This window comes from Hyposmocoma kahamanoa, unplaced genomic scaffold (genome assembly GCF_003589595.1).
Source record: "Hyposmocoma kahamanoa isolate Upper Pololo Valley unplaced genomic scaffold, ASM358959v1 92, whole genome shotgun sequence".
Lineage (NCBI taxonomy): Eukaryota > Metazoa > Arthropoda > Insecta > Lepidoptera > Cosmopterigidae > Hyposmocoma > Hyposmocoma kahamanoa.
In genome coordinates this window covers 4,055,642-4,078,006 of record NW_020654748.1, presented here as the reverse complement: position 1 = coordinate 4,078,006, position 22,365 = coordinate 4,055,642, and the positions used below count along the sequence as shown (strand labels likewise).

Genomic DNA, 22,365 nt, shown 5'->3' with positions numbered 1-22,365 from the left:
ATATTACATAGGTATTATTATAGTTACATCACCTAAAATGTCTCTGACGAGTGTAGGAGCAATGATTGAAGATGCTTTTAAGGAAGAGGTTTGTATTCATCAAAAACATTATTAATAAACATTATTCTGTAATATTATACAACATCCATATTTTTAACAAAGTTTAATATTGGGTTTTATGATTTAAGACTTTAATTTCTCAAAACAGAATACAAACATTCACTTAACAATGGTAAATACTAGATAAATAAGCTTAAAATAACGAACGAGCAACGGAATCGTTACATTAATATATCAGAACAAAAACAAATTCATATAAACACGGTGCTGTTGCTTAGACTTAAAATTCATATTTTGAAAATAACTATGCTATTTCATAACGTTATATTAATACAACCCTCATCACGAAAATATTACTGTTAAAATTGTACAGCTTTCATGGATCGTCCATCATTCTCGTTGTTTACAGGGTTGTAAAGTACACTTCAAATTAATACATATGATATTGACTATACTTGCAAAACATATGCGATTATTGGATCGACAAGTTCCAATAGAACTTGGCGATGCAGCGATGTTAACGGCCATTGGAAGCCAGCTTTCTATCACTGATATCAAGATAAAAAGTAAAAAGAAGAAAAAACACAAAAAAAATGAAATATCATCGACGTCGTCGTCTTCGGACCAAACTGTCACTAATGTATCAGTTAAAACAACAGGAGAATCAGACAGAATACAGTCAGTGAAATCTAAAAACTTAGAGACTTTACAAAAGAGTGTGTCATTTCACGAGTTTGCGGTACCTAGCAAAGACGAAGAGGAAAAGACAACAACAAAAAAGACTCTGGTACCCAGCAAAGACGAGAAGGAAAAGATTGCGGTACGTAACAAAGACGAGAGGGAAAAGTCTACGTCTGAAAAATATGAGTCACGTGGCAAAGAAGAGGGGAAAAAGGAATTAGAAAAGGTTATAAAGAAGACTGGAGACAAAACACTTATTAGAGAATCTTCATCAGAGACAACTGAGTCACTCTCTTCCAATGACTTAACTAGCGAAGGGAAAGTAAGTTCCAGATCCATGTTTTGTTTATGATTGGTTTATAGTTTAAGCCTAAACACAGAAAGAACTACGTGTTATGTATCTAAGAGACATCTAATTATCAAGAATAATTGCTACGACTATAAAGGACCTTACTAGGCGCGAAGTTATCATCTGAATGAGGTTGTCTTTTATAGCTACCCACAATTAACATACAAATTACACAACTAACATAATTAACTGCCTCCGTGGCAGAACGGTTACCATGCCGGACTGCCACGCAGAGGTCCCAGGTTCGATTCCCGGGCCGGGAGAAATATTGTACGGCCTATAGTTATTTCTCTCGTGAGTTTGGGTGTAATTTGTGATTGTCTATGTGTGTCCATGGCACCCGCGACACAGGGTTTCCCTAGTGCGGGGCTATGTTGAGTGTGTGCGTTATTATTATTATAATTATTTATATAAAAAAGATAATATAATATTAAGACCCGTGCCCAGCAGTCGGACGTATAAATGGGTATGATAATGATGATAAAAAAGATCGAACACTTAATTAGGCTGGATTCGAACCAGCGCATACCAGCAATCGGTAAGAACCAGCAGACCTTACAAATTTTTCTACGTGTTTGTTGCTGATCTTTGTTTCTGTTTTTAACATAGATTTAGTATAAATCTATGGTTTTTAACCATTGACTTACAAATATATGGACGACGGGTCTAATACAAAAACCACGAAAAAAATGTCCCAAGTCAACCTATTCGAAATTTAAATTGTTATGTCATCGCAGTATCGCGCTGTCCGTAGAACAAATGAAGACTAAAGCGGAGTGTCGCGCTCTGTATACGATTTTAGCGCCTTACAAGTGCGGACACTTTTTAGCGCGGACCCGACGTCCATATAATTGTAAGTCAATGTTTTTAACGATTTTTGTGCCATAGCGTCGTCTGTGAGAAATCTGTTTCTTCACTCAGCCAGGTACTTTGTACAGAGTTGTCCTTTAATAATTATAATTAAGTTTTTTGAAAGCCACGCTGATTTACGACCATAATATTCAATTATATATTGTGAAATTACTCCACTAGTTTATTACAGTTAGTGATACTTAGACCAAATACTAAGATTTTTTTCGATCCGGCTGAATTCGAATAAGTGCCTTCCAGCAATCAGTGCGTAATTTATGTATTAATAATTATAAGAAACTAGTTTAGAGTAATTTTTACAAAAAAATATTGAATATCATGGTCGCAAAACAACTCAATAATATAATTAATTTCAGGAAAAAGACGATCGTGGTGGTGGTAGCAGTACCGGTAAATCTTTTTTTTTTTTCGTTTTATCCACAATGTCAAACGTAAATACAAAGTACAACAAATAGCAACAAAAACAAACTTATTGCTTGAGATGTGTTAGCGTTTTAGGTGAGATTTATATCACCTACTTATAACCTTTTATTTCTGTCACATCCAAGCAATTTAAAAATTTCCTTCACATAAAATGGCTCTTCGCTATTACAATCAAGAGTTTGTGAGATCACCAAACAACCGTCTACCGTCCTGTAGAAGGGTTTTGTGACATTTTGAAAACTCCGATGGGTTCGTCCAAATCAATACATGAGGGTAATAACAAACTGTTAAGCTGTAAAGACTACTCGATATGAACACAAAGAAGGGAACTACAGACTTGCGAACAATATGTCAAAAAGTTAGCAAATAATCTCAATACCGAGTACTAAAAAACCTCAAAAGTTTGTGGAATTACATCTATTAGCCAAGTTTTATTGAAATCAGTTACCGGAAAGTGCACGAAACCGGATTCAGCCTCCAGTTTACCACCCTTACAGGTGGAATATTTTCTACAAATTTAAATGGGACCATTACAATACTGAGGTACCCTCTTCCCAACAAAAAAATGATCTTCGAAATCGGTTCAGAAATGCCGGGAGTTGTCATTATCATTATAAAAATACCGTCGAATTGAGAACCTCCTCCTTTTGAAGTCGGTTAAAAATACAAAACTTTATTGTTACAGACTATCAACAGGAGAAAATAATTGTAGGTAAGTTTATTATACTTTTAATCACCACGTGACACCATTTGGTTTCTGGGTTACCTATCATTTATCATCAATATCATTTTCTAGTTGGTTCTAACATTAGTATTTAAGAAAAAACTTCCCTGCAAAAACTTTGATTTTGTGATCAAGACAACGAAAAGTGGAAATTTACGTACCTTTAAGAAAACGTACTTACTTTTCGAGTTTCTCTTTATTTAAAGACAAAAAGGGAATTCATATTTCAAATCAATAATCTATTACGGCCAAAATTCTACAAATTAATGACAAAGAACGTATAAATGTATACATTTGCGAGAATATGTAAATACCTCTATGTAGCTAAGTAAATACCACAGTGACAGCCACAAAAGCAAAATTATATGGCAATTGCATAACTATTTTTTCTACACACTTGCTGCTCAATTAAATAAAAGATAGAAACCAATACTACCAAAGCAGAAACAAAATCTTTTTGACAAATTTGTTACATAAAATCTATTAGGTTTGTTGTTAAGCAAATATGTTACTAATAGTTTGTTTTTTGTACAGTGGAATCTTCAGAATCAGCTCAAGAATTTGGCATCGAAAGTAGGTTTAATATGTTTGTTTATTGTAATTATATCTTTACCAGCTTGAATTATAACAGTTTGATTATTGTACCATATAGAAATGGATCAAAAAGGTCGTGAAGCTGATGGTGCTCCTAAATCAGTTGTTACACTTGAACAATTTTATAAATTAGTTGCACGCGTCGAGAAACTTCAACGAACGTATAATATAAAAAATTATGATCTTGTTCAACAAATGTTGGGATTACAGAAGAAACTTTCGATGACTGATCCCATGGCCTTAATACAACTCTCAGCTCGTCTCGAACAGGCTGAAAGAAATCTGGAGAATATGACGACACTGCTCATAGAGCTAGCTAACAGAACACCAAGTGAATTAAAGGCTGTTAAGTCTGTAGAGACGTCAGTGATGCCAAGTATTTCGCCTGAAACAATTCCACCAGCTCCTGTACCTCTACCGTCTTTAGCAACTCCTCAACCTCCTCCACCTCCACCATCTACTCCACCTCCAGCATCTACTTCACCACGACAGAAGTTATTCACACCTTCTCTGGTAAATAAAATATTTAATTATCTTTGGAGTATCAGTATAAAGTTTGAGTTTTATGTTTTCATCATGTTCAAAAATCTTTTTGTTGTAATGCTAAATTTAAAAAAAAATTCTATCATGTAGATAAATTCGTTGGTGATGACCTCTCTGGTTGAGTAGCTTGCATACCGGCTTTCGTGATGTTGCCATCTCTGAGGTCCCGGGTTCGATTCCCGGCCGGGTCAATGTAGAAAAATTTTCTATGTTGTCTTGGATCTGTGTTTGTGGTATCGTCGTTGTTTCCAATATCCATGACGCAGGTGCTTTGGCTGTTTACTTTGGGATTGGAGCAACGTTCGTGATTCCTATATAATATTTATTATATAATATATCATTAGATTTAGAAATGAAGGTTAAAATTTTAAAAGTCCATTTAAATTTAAAGGAAAAGGAAACAGAGAAGGTATTGTTCCAAAGCCAAATCTATGAAAATAGATGACCATAAGTTAAACAGACCACATAACTTCAGAATGACACAAGTGGAAGCAGCATCAGTGTGACCATTCGTCTATAGTCATCTATAGAAAAAAAGGAATTCTACTAATAAGAAAGAGCAATTTCTCAAAATATTTGCTAATTCTGAAAAAATATTTATTAAAAGTAATAAAATGTTGTCCATACAAAAATACTGCTTACCTTTTTCTAATACAATTTTACTCTTAACTTATTCTAACTTTTAGACAAATACCTTCGCTTCAAGATTTTATTTCATTTCTAATCTATTAATTGGACATGACTTACATTAAGAAATTTTTACCTCTTACATCAAAGTTAAATAATCTTAAAACGAATTAAAAATTTCTTTGGTGGATTTTAAGAAAATATATTCTTAAACGAAAACAGAAGTAGTTTGCTATTCAGATTAATATTCTAAATTCTAGAGTATATTTTTAAAGCAACATTCCGTTGCGGTTTTCATAGTCAATGTTGTCTTGACATGTCGCCGAATGCACCAGCGGTAACGATTACTTTTACTTGTGCTTGTAATCATAAAAATCATAAACAGTCATTTATCCAAAGAAACAATACGCAGTATCTCTAGTTTGTTAGTGTGTTATTTGTTGTCATAATTTAAGAAATTTGGTTTCAGCAAAGCACAACTTTAACATGCAGTTAGTTCCATCGCGCCACTGCTAGATGGCATTAGTTGTACTCTGAAACGCGCTATCGTTTTGTTAACTTCAATAGTGTGAGTCGTATTCTAGAATTCTACTCAATGCTCAAGTCAGGATTTGAGTATGGTTTAAAGCACTCGAAATCATACTCAAGTCCCTGCCGTTAGTGTCGTATTTCCAGTGCTTGTGTTTCAATTGCATTCCTGCATTGAGTAGAGTTCTAGAATACGACCCTAAGTCATCTCATATATTTTGAATTGTAAGTGCTTTCTGTCGCTGTAGCATTCATATGGCGCTGAACGGTACTCAAGTTTTTGAGAAGATTCTGTCCTATTTCTGCTACTTTTAGGTTTGACACTAAACTGTGTGCTTTCACGCTATTGAGACATACTGTTGGGTCCATAACCCTGTAAATTTACGCTTTTTGACATTAGAAAACGTAAATCTTCAGTCAAAGAATTAAGTACCTCTCAATTTTTCATTCTTTTTTTTTCCAAGTCAAAAATCGGACATTTCTAATAACTAATAAATATTTTGTTGAATCTAGAGTAACTTTGTGACTTGAAGTAAATTAATTTGCTCTTGGATTAAATATTTGTATCTTACAACTAAAATACACTTTTGAGACGTTTTTTTACTATTATCAAGTAATTATTCTCTAGCGTCTATAGGGAGAGGATCGTTTTGTTGGATTTAATAAATTTGTCTTCATAAAAAGAATTTTATCTTTTTCTAAGTAATCTGTTTTTACCGTGTACTTAACTAACTCTAAACACGTCACAAATTTACATTTACAAGATTTAATATTGCAAATCGAGCATAAATACATACTTATACAGTGAAACATAATTCAACTACACCACATTTAACTTCTTCTAGAACGAAAACGCGAAGGAGGCAAAGAATTTATCCAGAGACTCACTATCATTTCAAAGTTCAATGGCAATATACCGTGAATCCACTGACTTCGACCTACAAAACATAGCTACAACTAGCGTTGATGATGTTCCCAACCTAAAAAGAGAAAAAGGCAAAGTTATGAAGGATAGTGATTTCATTGATATGGACAATTTACTGTGAGTTTACTATCTTTAATTCAACGGGTAGTAAATATCTTTTCCAAGTGGCTAGACATGTTGTACCTGGAGTCCCAAGAAGAAGGGTTAATCAACCATTGATTTCCTTCGTTTCATATATTCAAGTGGTTATTAATTTCAGGGGTGAACTGCAAGAATTTTATGATGATATGTTCATGGAAACAGACCCAAAGATGAGAAAAATTTCAAAAATAGCTAATGCTATAAAAATTCTTGCAAAACAAATGAGTAAGATTTTTCTTAGATTTTTTAAATATATGTCTTATTCCGTGGTAATACGATCCAGTGCGTCAATAAAATAGGTCTAATAGGACTAGTCAAACACAGTAGTTTTTTTTTTACCAGGTCAGGAAATCAGTGATATATTAGAAATGGAAGTTATAGTTGATGGATTAGAAGACATCGTTTCTTTGTTTGCTGAAAAAGTTAATAATATGGACTCTGAATTTTCGTCACTTGTGAGTATATAAAATGTTTTAAAATTCTCAGACTGATATTTTTGTTGTTTTGACCCCTCCAGAATTTTTTGCAATTCTATATTTCGTTTTTTAAAAAATAGAAAAACTGTAAACAAAGAACCAGCGATAGCAAACTCTTTTCTTCAGACAAGAAATCACATTAAAGGAAAATATTTGACGATTTGATTTATCAAATCTTAGAGGAAAACAATTGATGACAAATGATATTTAGAAATGACACGATGATAATTATGTTATTAACTTATAAAAAGTTTCCGTAGTTTAAAGCCTCTGTTTCTTGTAAGTTTTTTATAGTTTCAAGACTTTGAAATGGATTACGTATGTAAAGAGAAATAGTCTTATGTAAATATTATGAGTAAAAATTGTAATTATTACAAAAATAATGTTTGAGAATGTTGTTAATTATCAGGTTACCTATGAAATTGCCGTTTTATATATAAAGCATTGAAAAAAAATTAATTTTATTTAATTCCACTAAAAGTGCACCTCACTAACATCCGAGGTCTGCACTGAAATCTCGATTCGGTCCACTACCACCTTGAAACCGACAAACCGCAGCTGCTGTTTCTCACAGAGGCGCAGATTAGATGTCCGACTGACGCAGCGTACCTAAGCTACCCCGGGTATACTCCGGAGCACAGGTTCGTGCCGGAGTCTGTGTCTACGTTCGCGATAACATCTGTGTCGAGCGTCTCAAGAACCTTGAGGTACCGAGTTTTTCCATTTCGTGGCTTCTGGTAGTCACAGGAGTTGCACAAATCGCACAGTGGAGATCAGGAGACAACCAAGCTGTTCCAATATTTGAGTGAGATGTCTGATGAGATTCAGCATAGGTAACCAGCGGCGCAACTAGTCATTCTGGGGGATTTTAATGCACACCATCAAGAATGGTTGTTCCCATACCAGAAGACCGATCACGCTGAGCGAGAGACGCGTAAACTTGCGTTAACGCTAAGCCTATTCCAGCTTGTCAGTGTGCCACTAGGATACCAGATGTTGAATCTCATACGGCTAATTGCTTGGACCTTCTGCTAACAACTGATCCGGACCGATACTCTGTGGTTGTGGATGCCCCACTGGGTACTTCCGATCATTGTCTGGTGAAAACTGTATGAGACGGGTGTAGCGATAATACAAGTTAGCAGATTGGGATGAAATGCGCCATTTCTTTGCGTCATATCCCTGGCAGGCGTGCTTTACATCAGGAGACTCGTCGAGCTGTGCTGATGATGTAGTCGAGGTCTTGCGTTTGGGTATGGAGGATACATACCACATTTGATGTACCCAATGGACCCCAAGCTCGTCCATGGTTTAACGCTGATTGTAGTTGTACTGAAGCACATAAACAGTCCGCGTACCAAGCTTGGGCAGATGCTCGACTACGCAAAGCTCCGAGTACTCAGAATTTGAAGAAAGCTTTTAATAAGGCCGCCTAGAAGTGCAAAAGCATATTAGTTAGGGCCAAGTTCAACCATGTGCGCCGCATAGGGGCTAAGCTTGCCTCTTATCCAGCAGGCAGCAAAACCTTTTGGTCCCTGTTCAAAGCGGTCGAATCTAACTTTTGTCGCCCATCTTTGCCACCTCTGCTGAGGCCCGATGGCTCGCTGGCTCATACTGCGGAAGAGAAGGCGAATCTCTTTGCCTCATTCTTTGCAGAGAGTCTGGATGCCGCAGGAACCCTACCACCTACTTTACCTCAGGCTGGCTGCAATATGGCGCCAGTTCGCATACGCCAAAAAAAGGTACTTAGAACTCAGCGAAATCTAGACATGAATAAAGCTAGCGGGCCAGATGGAATTCCAGCACTAGCCCTGCGTAACTGTGCGCCTGAGTTGTCCCCTGTTCTCACACACCTGTACCGCCTTTCACTTGAGACTGGTGTAGTTCCCAGGTCGTGAAAGCTTGCAAACGTGCAACCTGTGCCAAACAAGGGAAGCAGAGCTGACCCTGTCAACTATAGACCTGTCTCAGTCACTCCGTTCTCACAGTTCCATACTCTGCTTGACGATGGAACGTCTACTCAACAACCGTCTCCTATTGTACCTTGAAGACAACGACCTCCTCAGTGATCGCCAGTACGGATTCCGACGAGGGCGATCAACTAGGGATCTTCTTGTGTATGCCTATCATATATGGAGCGAGGCTATAGAAAAGCAAGGCGAAGCACTTGCAGTGTCTTTGAACATTTCTAAAGCCTTTGACTGGGTCTGGCACGCAAGCCCTTTAATTAGGTTCCCTCTTATGGGTTTCCCACTGACCTTTGTAATTGGATCTCGGATTTCTTGAGTGAACGTTCGATTCGAGTGGTCTTAGAAGGCTACTCTTCCGAACATATGGCGATAGATCAGGCAGTCTCCGATTGGGGCAATGCCAATCATGTCAAATTTAACGCTACCAAAACGCAGGCGTGTCTATTCCACAAGACGGAGTCCCTTTGAGCTGACTTCGACTTTTCGTGATACATCCATACCGATAGCCGATTGTCTCCAGCTACTTGAATTAACCTGTCGTCCAATTTGAACTTCGGCACATACATTGAATCCATGGCCAAAAATGCAGCAAGGAAGCTTGGGATCCTTTCCAGGGTGAGGCGTTACTTTACACCGGGACAGTTGCTTCAGCTGTATCAAGCACAAGTTCGATCGTGCATGGAGTACTGCTGCCACCTTTGGGATGGCTCTGCTACATATCAACTGGCCACTTTGGATTCAGTTGACAACCGTGTCAAGAGGCTTATAGGTGACTCGGAATTAGTAGAGCCTTGCTAGCGAAGCTGCAAAGCCTTGAACACCGCCGTAAAGTTGCCTGCTTATCGATATTTTACAGGATATATCACGGAGAGTGTGCGATGGAATTACACGATTTAATTCCGCCTTCCTCTTTTTCCATCACCGGGGGACTAGGCGTAGGCTTGAGTTCCACACCTATGTTGTGGATATTCCAAAGGTTCGCACGAAGCGTTACGCTTCCACATTTATATGGCGAACGGCTATGCATTGGAATTCCGTGCCTGCAGACTTGTTCCCTGAACGTTATAACTTGGACCTTTTCAAGGCGAGAGTGAATAGGCATTATTTAGGTGTGCATGCTCCATCGTCGACCTCATCGTCACTTTCCATCAGGTGAGATGGAGGTCAAATGCGTACCTATATTTTATTTAAAAAAAATCCAAATATTGACCATTATAGTCAATGTACTTTTGCCATTTTAACGGAAATCATTGATGCCTCTGCTATAGAAATGCTGCGGACGGGAATCGATGAACTGTTTATTTATAGGCATTTTTACCGCCTCATAGGAATTGAAATTTTTTTGCCTGTAAAAACTTATCCAATTTCCGAAAAAAAAAATTAAACCAATGGAACAAGGTCTGGTGAGTATGTTGGGTGACAGAGAGTTTTCAGTCGTAACTCTTGTAAGTTTTGAGGAGGTCCGGAGAGCGCTGTCGTGGAGAAGGAGTCGAGTATAGGAAGTGACAAGTCTCGGTTGTTTGACAGCCAGCTTGTCCATCATCACTTGCAATTCTTCACAGTATACCTCTACAGTAATTGTTGTGCCACGTCTCAAGAAGCTGTAATGAACAATGCCTGTATAGGTCCACAATACATTCACAAGCAGCTTCTTTTGACTTACTTTACGTTTGGGACATCCTTGGGCTGCCCCAAGTGGTACCAGTACGAAAAACGTTTTCGATTGTCATAAGAGATCCACTTTTCATCACAAGGGACAATCCGATACAGAATCCCCTCATTTGAGTGCCTATTCAACAAGCTAAGGCAAGCTTCGACGCGATCAAGTTGTTGTTGTTCAGTGAGTTCATACGGCTCCCACTTCGTTAGCTTTTTGTTATTTAAATTTGACGCAAATTAATCCATATCTATTTATCACTTACGTTGAAGGCTGCTGCTAATTACGACTTTGTTTAAGATGAATCTGCTTCCACTATAGCTTTCAATTCATCGTTATCGACTTTCGTCTCAGGTCAGCCACGGGGCTCATTGTTGAGATAATTTCCAGAATTGAAGCGACCAAACCAAAAACGCACTGTGCGCTTACTTGCGTTAACGGTCCATACATATCGTTGTGCTGCGTTGGTGCCACGACAGAACTTATTTTCGAAAAAATACGCAATTTCGATTTATATATTACGATCATAGAAACAGCTAAATTTAAAAAATCGAACGACAGATGAATGAATAACCGGTTTTTTTAAAAGAAATAGCATAGCTTTTAAAACTATAATTTGATTTGAAACTCTAAGTAAAATGAAATCTTAAAATTTCCCAGTATTTGCAAGCGGCAATTTTATAGGTAAGGACCTAATATTTGCGATATTTAGGCTTAATTCACACTGGCGCAGAGTCGAAGCGTCGCGTCGCATCCTGTTTTTCAACTACAACGGTTGGCGACGCGCGTCGACGCGCATTAGTGCGCCCGGATCACAGAGTGGTCGGCGTCAGACGCCTCACTGCGCTCGACTGACGCGCGATGTCGCTCGACTGCAACCAAGCGTCGAGGCCCGTTCCCATGTTTGCATAACACTAATCTGTACCTTAATAATGGGTAAGTAGAGATGAATATACTATAGGCTAAAAACATGACGCGTCGCGACGCTTCGACTCTGCGCCAGTGTGAGTTGAGACTTATTAAATTTCTTTGCTTACGAAATGATATATAATACCTTACAAAAGACCCTAAATTACCCTCTGTATAATGCTAAAACTAAAATAAATGAATTATTTTTTGCAGTATTTCATACAATTATTATAGTTGTTCTTATTAGACTCCAAACCATTATACTCTTAGAGTCGCGCCACAAACGCGCTGTAGTCACGCGTATATATCACGCATGGTGTTAGAAATCCAATAGAATATATTATAAGCTGCTTGCTTGCAATGCGACGTTTGTGCACGTTTGAATCGATTCGCTATAGCGCGTCGTCGTCGACGAGTATAAAATACACCGAAATGTGCTATTTATAGGACTTTAAGACCTAGTTCTTGAAAAGTTTATATTTCGTAAATTTGCTTTTAAACATAAATAGGAACAACATGAAAAAATTATATTATTATTAATTTTAAAGAGACAAATAGAAAATTATAAATTATAATTTGTAGATGACCGGATTCCAAGAAAATTTGAGCTCAATGCAGTACGACCTAGAAGTGGCTCTGGATAATTTGGCCGAAAGTCTTTCCAACCAAACAGGCGACCCGGAGGGTAACAAATAAATCTTGATAAACATTTTATAGTAGCCAAGATAACTCAAACGTATATATAAATGAAATTGCCCAGAAAACCAGAAATCACTGATTCAAGCATTTCAGTGATTGTAATAAAATACCAACAGTTTATGTAATTTTTTAACATACTGTAAAATGTTATTTATTTATAATCATTTTCTATTACAAGTGAATAAGCTTCGGCAATACCTTTATTTAACTGGATGGGAAAACTACACATTTATTTCGTCTCAAAAGACGTTAACATATACTTAACAGACACATATTAAGTTCTTCAATAAACAACCACTAAGAGCGGTTACACTCGTCGGCTTTTAGCAGCGATGTAGTCGCTAATAGTCTACGTTTACACACGTGCGCGATTTTAATAGCGATGCGAACGCGCGACTGCACCGATACAAACGCGTGATTGCATCGCTACACTTGAAATTTATAGGCGATTGTATCGCTACACTTGGATTTTATATCAACAATCCCAGTAAATAAATATATAAAATGTTTGTGAGGTTCCTTAAAATCTAGCCACTGTCACATGATACGTCACAGGAAGTTAAAATATTACTACAGTGTATACAACTATTTCTTAATATCTCTCGGCAATCTTCATATTTCGGCTGTGGTCGAGTTTCTATTAGTTGACGTAATTATTATTACACCAATAATATTATAAATTAACATAAGATTTTATAAATTACTGGCTTACCGCCCTCCGCCCTTCGCCCAAGTAGATTTCGTAAAATAATAAATATTGACACAAAGTAAAATATGGCCAATATACTTCAGCAACTATGTAGCTTTCTATCAATGAAATAATTACTAAAATCAGTTCAGTAGTTCCCGAGATTATTCTACATAAAAAAATAAGCAAATTTTGCCTCTTTATTAATATTAATAAATATAAAATTATTTTTAATTTAAACAAATACTGGTAAAACTTAATTTATACATATAATAATAAAGATAGTATCTTGGTTTTACTTATTAATTTCACTGCCTTATATAGCATATTATCTTAAGACAGATCTCACGCATTTTGATCGCTTATATCTGTGTACGCACGCGTCGTGTCAATTCGTCCCCTCCAACGTCTGTACCCCGCGGGCGCGCCACACTCGACTTAGCGACCTATGGTAATCTGTAATCTAAAAAATACCGAGAGATAAGCTAATAATAACAATAATATATTTCGCGAAATTGTCATAGAAGATAATAAGTGGAGTTACGTAACAAACGTTCATTGCTCCATCAAACACAGAAAAATATAACCCATGTGGGTTATCCTCTCTAATTCAATCGACTAAATTGTAGTTAGAGTTACAGAGAATTGGAAAGGATATGGGTTATATTTGTCTGTATCTTATAGAGTAATAAACATGTTTGACGTAGCTCCACTTATGCCATTCTTCCGTGAGGGGTGCGATTTGTACTGTACATCATAAAGTTATAATAATATACTATATGATTTGTTTCAAAATAGGTTTTAAGCAAGTTAATAAGCTGTTGGTTAACACAAAGTAGAAGTGGTTGTTTGTTAAGTGCTCCTACCATAGTTCCCGCAAATGCGGAGATGAGGCAATAATAGTTTAAGATTTGCTTTCATCACTTGCATATAACGGATTTTAAATATTTTAGCTGTGGCGGACATGAATAGCAAATTGTCCATACTAGCCATGGATTTAAACAGAACTCTACGCCTACAAAAGGAACTTAGTGCTGCTCAAAAACAGTTAGGAGCTGATCTCAATGTAAGTTGACCCTAGATATTTAAAATGTACCTGCCTGAATGAGATTGGCCATAAGAACACTATCACATTTGGTATCGAACTGACCCATACCGGCGATGTGAATATCCCTTACCTATTTATTATTCGAATAAGGCAGAATCAAATAAGACTTGTTATATTAGCTGCGTGTATTATGTATAGAGATATTGTCGATAATGCGGCTCTTCTAGCATCGAAGATATTCGGTGTTCTTGATCTGTGGACTGTATTCATGCAGGTTCTTGCTCAGGATCTGAAATGAAACGCTTGTTCTAGTGACTTGTTTTTGACTACTGACTGCGTGTATTGATAGTATGTACTAATTGTTGTCTCCGAACTAGTATGGGTGTCAGCAAGTAGGCGGTCGGAGCGCGAGCGGGGTTGGTAGTTACCAACTCCTTACGACGCGCTGTGTGGGATGCGGGGGATGGTGACGCGTTGTCGGATCTTATTCTGCTGGTTTGGGTGCAATATTTGAACAAAAGTGTAAAGCTTGATGTGCTGTTGACTGTACATATGGGTGTATATTATGTTAACACAAACAATCTGAATTAATCAATTTATAGTATCGTTGGATTTGTTTTAATCATCCATATAACATAGCAAAATATTTTTATAGAGAGTCGAATGTGGCGTCTGTTCAAATAAATTATCAGATTTTATAGTGATAAGTATCAAATCAAGACCATTTCGGAATTATAAAAAACATTAGTGGAAGGCCATTCAACATATTCTTCAAGCATGATATACTCTGATTACAATTTTAGTTCAAATTAATTTTAAGTTTCCTGTCTTGTTTTATACTTGATATTATATTATACAATGTTGGCCGAAGCTGGATTTTTGGTTCTAACTTTTGTTGTGTATTTATCATATCAAATTAATATAGACACTGAATCATAAAATACTAGTTGTACGTTGCAATGCCACTAAATACGTATAAAATTTCCAACCCGCATTCGACCAGCGTGATGGGTTATGGCCTTGACTTTTCCACATAGGAATCCCGTACCCAGCTGTGGGATCTAATATTTTTGAAACATTTGCAAACGCATGAATAACGCACAACTCACGAAAGTTTTATCACAATTTCATGAATAAAAATGGAACGATACGGGACAAACAAACATAAATTCATTTTTATAAACAGGATTTCAGATACTATACACTTATTCCTTGTAATGAGTAGCTGTAGAGCTCGTTGTGAAATATTTCGTCCAGGGAAGTACTGCCACCTTACTTATTTCAGCCAAGCAGTAATGTGAGCATTACTGTGTTCCGGTTTTGAAAGGTAAAGGTGCTAGTGAAATTACAGGCACATGGAACTTGTCAACTTATCGATACCAGAAGTATTAATTAATGTAAGGGACAAACCGCGTTTATTCAGGAGAGCCAAAAAACTATTTTATTTTTTTAAATCTGTCTATAACTTTTTACTGTCTGCTCTAATTTTGATTGTGATTGCAAAATTTCTTAGAATTCCTCTTCTTTCATGCTATAAACGAAAGATTTAGGAATGCTCAGTGGTTTAAAACATATCATGTCTCTTACGTTAATAAAGATATTTAGTTGTGCGTTACGTTAGTAATACTTTATGTGTAAACCGTCGAGTATACTCGATCGAGTATCCTTTACAATAGAATTAGGTACGTATAATTTTCTATTTCTCTTCCTGCTTACATTATGCTCGACGGTTTGCAGATAAAATATTAGTAACAGCAGTCACAACTAAACATTTTTTTAAATGTTTTTTAATGTAAGGGACATGCTATATTTTAAACAACTGTTTATTCTTTAATTTTAATAATACCAATCGACAGAGCGGGAACTTCCGAATCCAATGATATATGTAACTCATTTTCGACAAAATTTTCCTTACGTTAATTGATATTTCTGGTACCGTTATGGCTCAGGGTGGCCTGCGCAGTGGCAGTGTTCTTCAGATCTTTGTGGATCATTATGGACAGACGTGTCGCTTACCACCAGGCTCACGACTTATTCGTCTCGGCATCATAAAAATACTGGATGGTTTTTGTTCACATTTGGTCGATTCGATCCTCAGCTACTTTTAAAAATGGCTCCTTAAAGCAAAATGTCCTATCTATAATATTTAAAGCACTTTCCCTCCGTATCGGATAAACATGGACCTTACGTTGATTAGTTTATTCATACCTCAATAAAAGTATTGATATAAATCCCTCAGTTTGGTTTTTAGTCGATCTGGTTGCAACTGAAAGTTCTGAATCAAACAAAATGCAATCGCGACGAAGTCACGGAAAAGCTCAAAGAGAAAGCTGGTATAGAAGAATTGAATGGCATTATGACTGTAACGCACTTGGAAGCAGTGCGTGGCGATTTCCAAAAACGTATCATCCAGGCGTACGATAAGTTCAATGCCACAGAAACAATTTGGCAGGTAATATTTGCTTGTTAGTTTTTAAATAAACCATATACCGTGTAAATTGTAATGTAATTGCATATTTCGTCTTTATATGTTTATTGACGTCTAATTCTACTAAATTAAGATAAGCTCAATTTACCTTGTAACCCATAGCTTATTGAACTATTGTTAGTAGCAGTAGAGTACCTTGTGAAAGAAATCGTCCAGGGAAGTACTGCCGCCTCACTTATTTCTGCCGCCAAGCAGTAATGTGACCATGTGCAGTGTTACAGGTACATGAGAGTTGTGGTAACACCCTCACTCAGATACAGCAGTTAGACAACAGTGACAACATAACAAGGTGAAATCGTTAATAATCTAATTTTACAGAAAGTGATTGACGACCTTATAAGAATACTAAATTTTAAATCTGATGTGAAACAAACGGATTTCGTGACAGCAGATATTAAATTTAATGTAGATATGCTGCAGCGGCGAATAGATTACTTTATGGAAATAGCTGGTCCTGAACAAAAATACAATGAGCACAGGGAAATACTTCGCAACCAAACCTGCATATCTTGCCATTTACCCGCAAGAGATATCTTGAGCATGCCTGAATTAAAAGCTCTGCCTCCCGTAAAAACCACACCAGACAAAATTGGATTTAAAAAAGGAGACGCTGACAATACAGGGCTGCGTGATGATGAAATCGTTTGCTATCCTAACGCACCGATACGTCATCCCATTGATCCGAGGTACACATTTGATATAATTATTAAAGTAGATAACATTGATGATGAAAATGACATTCACAAGATACAAATGGAAAATTATTATTCATAATAAAACTACACGAATTAGTAAACTTGTCATTTCGCTTAAGACTTTGTTGTTTATAACGAATATGATGGGACTATTTGTTACTAGCTATTGATTATATTAAGTTTGAAGGTTTGACCGGTGCTAAAATCAATGCCTTTAACATCGAGCATAATAATATGACGTTTAACAACAATACGTGTCAATCAAAACTGAGTCTAATAAGTTCACAAAAAATTTCATGATAGAGAGATAGAGAAAAACAAATTTCATGATAGAGTCCCAATTTCCCAGCAGTGATTTGATAGCTAACTACTACTAAACGCTTATGATAATTTTAGTGTAAATAAGTTTCCTGTGTTTTCCGTTTAAATATTTAAGTGCGTAAGTTTAAATATAAAAAACACAATATGATAAATCTAATAAATAATTATATAATTACTCCCAACGTACGCAATTATGTGTACGTAATTCTAATTATTATTGCTAAGATCAATTTACAATGTCTCTGTTAGTCATACAATTCTGTAGAGATACGCTTAACAATCATATTTATAATTTTACAGAGGAAAGATTTGTTCCAAAATTTGCGGAGGAAAATTGCCGAAACACCCTGACCTTTCACTGAGTCTATCTCCATCGAAAATGATGATATTTGGCACTCGATTAGACAAGGTACTATTTATTAACGGGTTAAAATAAACGTTGGGGACTCACCACAGTAGTAAACAACAAGGAATCGGCTTGAGCCGGAAATAAAAGTTTTAAAAAATTTTGAAAAAGCGTTGCGCGTTACGTTTTCGTTAGGACAGCCAACGTCAAACGCACAACGTCCTTTTCGCTACTTTTTAAGGTGGGTATCCATTAGTGAATACGTTCACAGGCAATGTTGCTTGCAACGTTCCACGCTCCGCGGAGAGTGCTCCGCGCGTTGGCGGTTTTTGCGCGAACACAAAGGGAACTGCAGTGTGTTCGTGGACGCAAGCAAAACAACATTCGTGTTCGCTCAACATTCAAATGAAAACTGTGGAGCAATTACAGATGCGCGAACCGGTGGCACACTTAGTTTTTTTATAGTGATGCACGAAACGTCTCCATTCGAGCGGTTACAGATGCGCGGAGCAGAATTAGTGCGCGAACCTAATGGATATCCACCCACCTTTACATTACTTTGTGTTCATAAAGCTTTTTCTTGCCTGCTTAATACAATTCCGTGTCGATAAATGTGGTGACTCTGTTAATTAGTAGTAAATTCACGTCTATGTGCCAAAAACCGTCTGGTACTAAGCTATGTTCTTATTTCTTTCGCAAACCAACACAGTTTCCAGTTCTCCAGATTGATATCAGATGTGCTCCTATCCCATTGCCGGATACGCATTTACTGCATTATACATGCTTTCTATAGACAATGGTTAGGCTTAATTTATATTGGAATGGAAGCGATTTTTTGTAACGATATTGTACATGTAATGAACGTGCAAACTAAATACGAGCGAAAATCTTAAAACGCTCGCGCGTTCCGATGAAGAGTTTGGCTCGTATCTAGTTTGTACGTTACACGATTGACCATAAAGTTCATTATGCTATGTACGATATCATTTCAAGAAATCGCTTCCATTCCATTCCGCTGCAATATAAATTGAACCTAACTAATCACCATCAAGATAACCTTGTATTTGCTGGTTTCAATGTTGTCTAATTTGCCGAAACGCGAGGAATGGCTAATGGAAAAAAGCAGACAGGATAAATGAAATTGTCACAGAATTTTGAAACTTTGAAGATGATGTCCAAAGTCGATCCAAGAGCCACATACAGGGTCCAAAAGTTACTTGTTAACCTTTCGATTCGGTTTTCATAAGAGGGCGCGTGAGGGATACAAAATGAGATCAAACGTAATCTTATAAAAATGTCAATGAAACTGTTCAGTCGGTTTATTTTTTGACTCTTCGACAGCTATACCCCGCAATGAGCCATTATAGGTTTTTTTCTTGTTTGTATAAAATATTCGGAAATATTTTCCAAATACTGATACTCTTAGGGTCGTATTCTAGAACTCTACTCAATGCTCAAGTCAGGATTTGAGTATGGTTTAAAGCACTCGAAATCATACTCAAGTCCCTTCCATTAGGGTCGTATTTCCAGTGCTTGTGTTTCCAGTGCAATCCTGACTTGAGCATTGAGTAGAGTTCTAGAATACGACCCTTAGACGCAGTGTCCATCGGCTCGCTACTAAGCAAGAAACGGTTGTATTTTCAAACTGGCGATTCTTGTAATTATAAGCCTATTCTAATAAGTATATTATCATAAAACTGAGCCTTAAAAAATGACCACACACAATGACTAGCCCTGTCTAATTTTATATAGTCCTAGAAGTCTATTCGTTGCTCTAGCACAAAATAAAAAATACTTGGTACACTGAAATTGAATCAAATTACAATTATGTTATAATTATTAATACAAAGATCGAACAATCGGAAAAAAACTTAGTATTCGATCTTTGTATTAATAATTATAACAAACTAGTGGAGTAATTTCACAAAAAATAATTGAATATCAATTCAATTAAAATTGTTAAACAATTATGTTGTTAACTTTTTATATGTGTTATACAGGAGGAAATTCCAGCGCAAGTATTCAAAAAGCCTTGCATTCCTTGCAAACCACCACCGTCACTTTTTATTATTAAAGAACTAGGTGCGTAATGTTATTGCTATATGCTGGTATTTATTTTAATAATATTCTAATACAGACACATTACATTAAAAGTTTATCTAATAAAACTAATCTGTTTGCCTGGGGTTATACAAGTCCAATCGGTGTCAAAGTCTATTGAGAACCCCATTTTAGAATAGAATATACATTTATTGCAACGCCACAATACATAGATACAAAAAAAGTATATTGATAACACAGAGAAGCGAAACAAAAAAAAAGAATCAATAACCAAAATAAAAAATGCAATAAAACAAAATAAAATAAATAAAACTGACAAAAAGGAAAAAATTTAATATGACGACTACAAATGCGGTTGTGGCGTACGCAAAACGACTTCATTCAGCATAAGCCACAGCCATAACTGATTGTGGCGCTGGTTTTCAATGAGCCCTGAAGCCATGATGAGTGACCGACGTGTGTGTTCTCGTAATAATTGTAGTAATTGTGATTTCGTATTTTTATTTCCGTTATCGTTTAAACGAAGTAATAGTAATTTTATTTTAAATACATTTGCAGTTCAACATAAGTGTATTAAAGGTTGTCAACCTAGTCGCGAGACGTGCGACTGCGGTTTGCATCAGACGACCGGTGACAATATCCAGAGTGACCCAAAAAACGATTGCCAAAAAGCATTATAATAGTGGTGTATTTGGATTGCAACAGCAAATGCTTATGTAGTGGCCGTACTTTTTTAATAATTCGTATATATGAAAATTAAAATGAGAGCAAATTGCTTTTACTACCCAAATACTTGCATGCATATGTAAGATATAAGCCTAAATTTCTTACACATCTTTCGAGTGGAATTAATTTGTAACAAAAGCTTATATACGTAATATGAATTGATACCTTATATACATAATTGAATCTATGCAATAATTTTGACATGCAATTATTAGTGTTTTTGATAGATTATAGTTTCATTATATTTAGTTTAGAATAGAAATGTATTTAGATTTTTTTAGACAATGGAGATCTAATAACTCTTATTACATGTCCTAGTAACATCTTGATGATGATGATGATGATTGTTCAGATTAAAATTGTAATTGGTTATAAGGTCTTTTATTTAACTCGCTTATGTCCGTGAGAACAATATTTAGTTCGAGAAATATCAAAATCTAATTTGGAAGAACTAAGCAACATTAGCTTTACCGGACATATACATATTTGTCTAGATCCCAAAAACTTTGTATGCAACGATATATAATGTACTAGCATAGATGCGTCGCTCAGTACATGCTCAATACTTACCTATACAGTGCTTCTATTTTCTCGAATGTCTCTCGTCAACCATCGGATTTCCGAATGCACACGAATATTAATTTCCACGCCCAATTAAGAAACTACTTCTATAATAATTTGAATTTTGAACGACGTACTTTATCATTGTTTTGATTTCCGTGTGAACTATATAAAGCAGTAAAATTATTTCCCCATTTTTAATAACTTTACTCCATGTCAATATGTGTAAAGTTTTTATATAACTAAAAATGAATATTTTTCCGCTTATTATTAAGTTCAATTCAGTCCGTACCTGAACGCATTTCTTCATCTGACATAGCTATGTTAGTATGTTCGCCATCGATGGAATAATCACTTTCCGCGCTGCTTGAACACGTATTATTATGAAATTGTTCATTAGCGGCTTTCCTCCCATTGTATAATAAATAAATGTGACAGGAACTCTATATACTTCCTATTAGACCGAAAGTTTCCGTTTTGTACCAAAGGCAAAGGGCAACTGAATAAAACCCGATGACAGCCGAAACACGAAATTTGCCAAGGAACATTGAGAAAATAGAAGCACTGTACTGTGTTCTAATGAGTCGCGATGCCTGCACAACTAATTTAGGGTGGGGCCAGAAGAGCGTAATTTTGTGAGTTGTGAGTTGCGTTTTCTGAGTTGCACAGTTTGTACTCGACCGAAACTCGGTTGGAGCGCCAAACGAACGTATTTTATTCAGTAGCTTTTTAAGCGTTTATACCAAAGTGACCCCTTCCTTCACCCCTACCTCCACCCGCGCCAGCCCGCTGCACGATGCGACCGAAAGGCAGTCGTCATTAAGCCCGTGAGTCGGCAGATAACTCATTTTGCGTCGTCGTGTAAAAAAACCCTTTTTTATATGAGACCGAATGCAGCGCAAACTACGCGACTCACAACTCACGAAACTACGCTCGTCTGGCCTCACACTTAGGCAGGCCATATACAGTCGTAATTCCGTTTCGGAATATCGATTCGAGCTTCCGTATAATACATCACACACGTTTATTTCCGTTCGGAATAACAAAACTCAACTGAGAGACGCGACGCATTGAGCCCAGATGTTCTCCCAGCGAAAATACGTGCGGAATTTACGACTGTGTGTAATACGTACGGAATCCTGTGGAAGACTTGCATTCGGAACGGCTTTTTCCGTGCGAAATTCCAAATGCACAAGCAATCATAAGGAATTTCGAATTGAAAAAAAAATTTGAATTGAATAGTACTGTATGTGTA

The 22,365-nt window shown here is 36.5% G+C and overlaps 1 protein-coding gene across 1 annotated transcript; it reads left to right on the top strand.

Annotated features, from left to right (window-relative positions):
- Window positions 1-574: 574 nt before the first annotated feature.
- Window positions 575-20,770, top strand: LOC113236651. Its single transcript, XM_026472813.1, has 15 exons — window positions 575-1,063; window positions 2,317-2,350; window positions 3,069-3,095; window positions 3,642-3,680; window positions 3,760-4,214; window positions 6,245-6,441; window positions 6,584-6,690; window positions 6,808-6,920; window positions 12,060-12,162; window positions 13,818-13,930; window positions 16,164-16,364; window positions 16,719-17,086; window positions 17,717-17,825; window positions 19,763-19,844; window positions 20,382-20,770. Exons 1-15 carry the CDS (start codon window positions 575-577, stop codon window positions 20,501-20,503), a joined length of 2,559 nt encoding a protein of 852 aa, XP_026328598.1. The 3' UTR covers window positions 20,504-20,770.
- The last annotated feature ends 1,595 nt before the right edge of the window (window positions 20,771-22,365 follow it).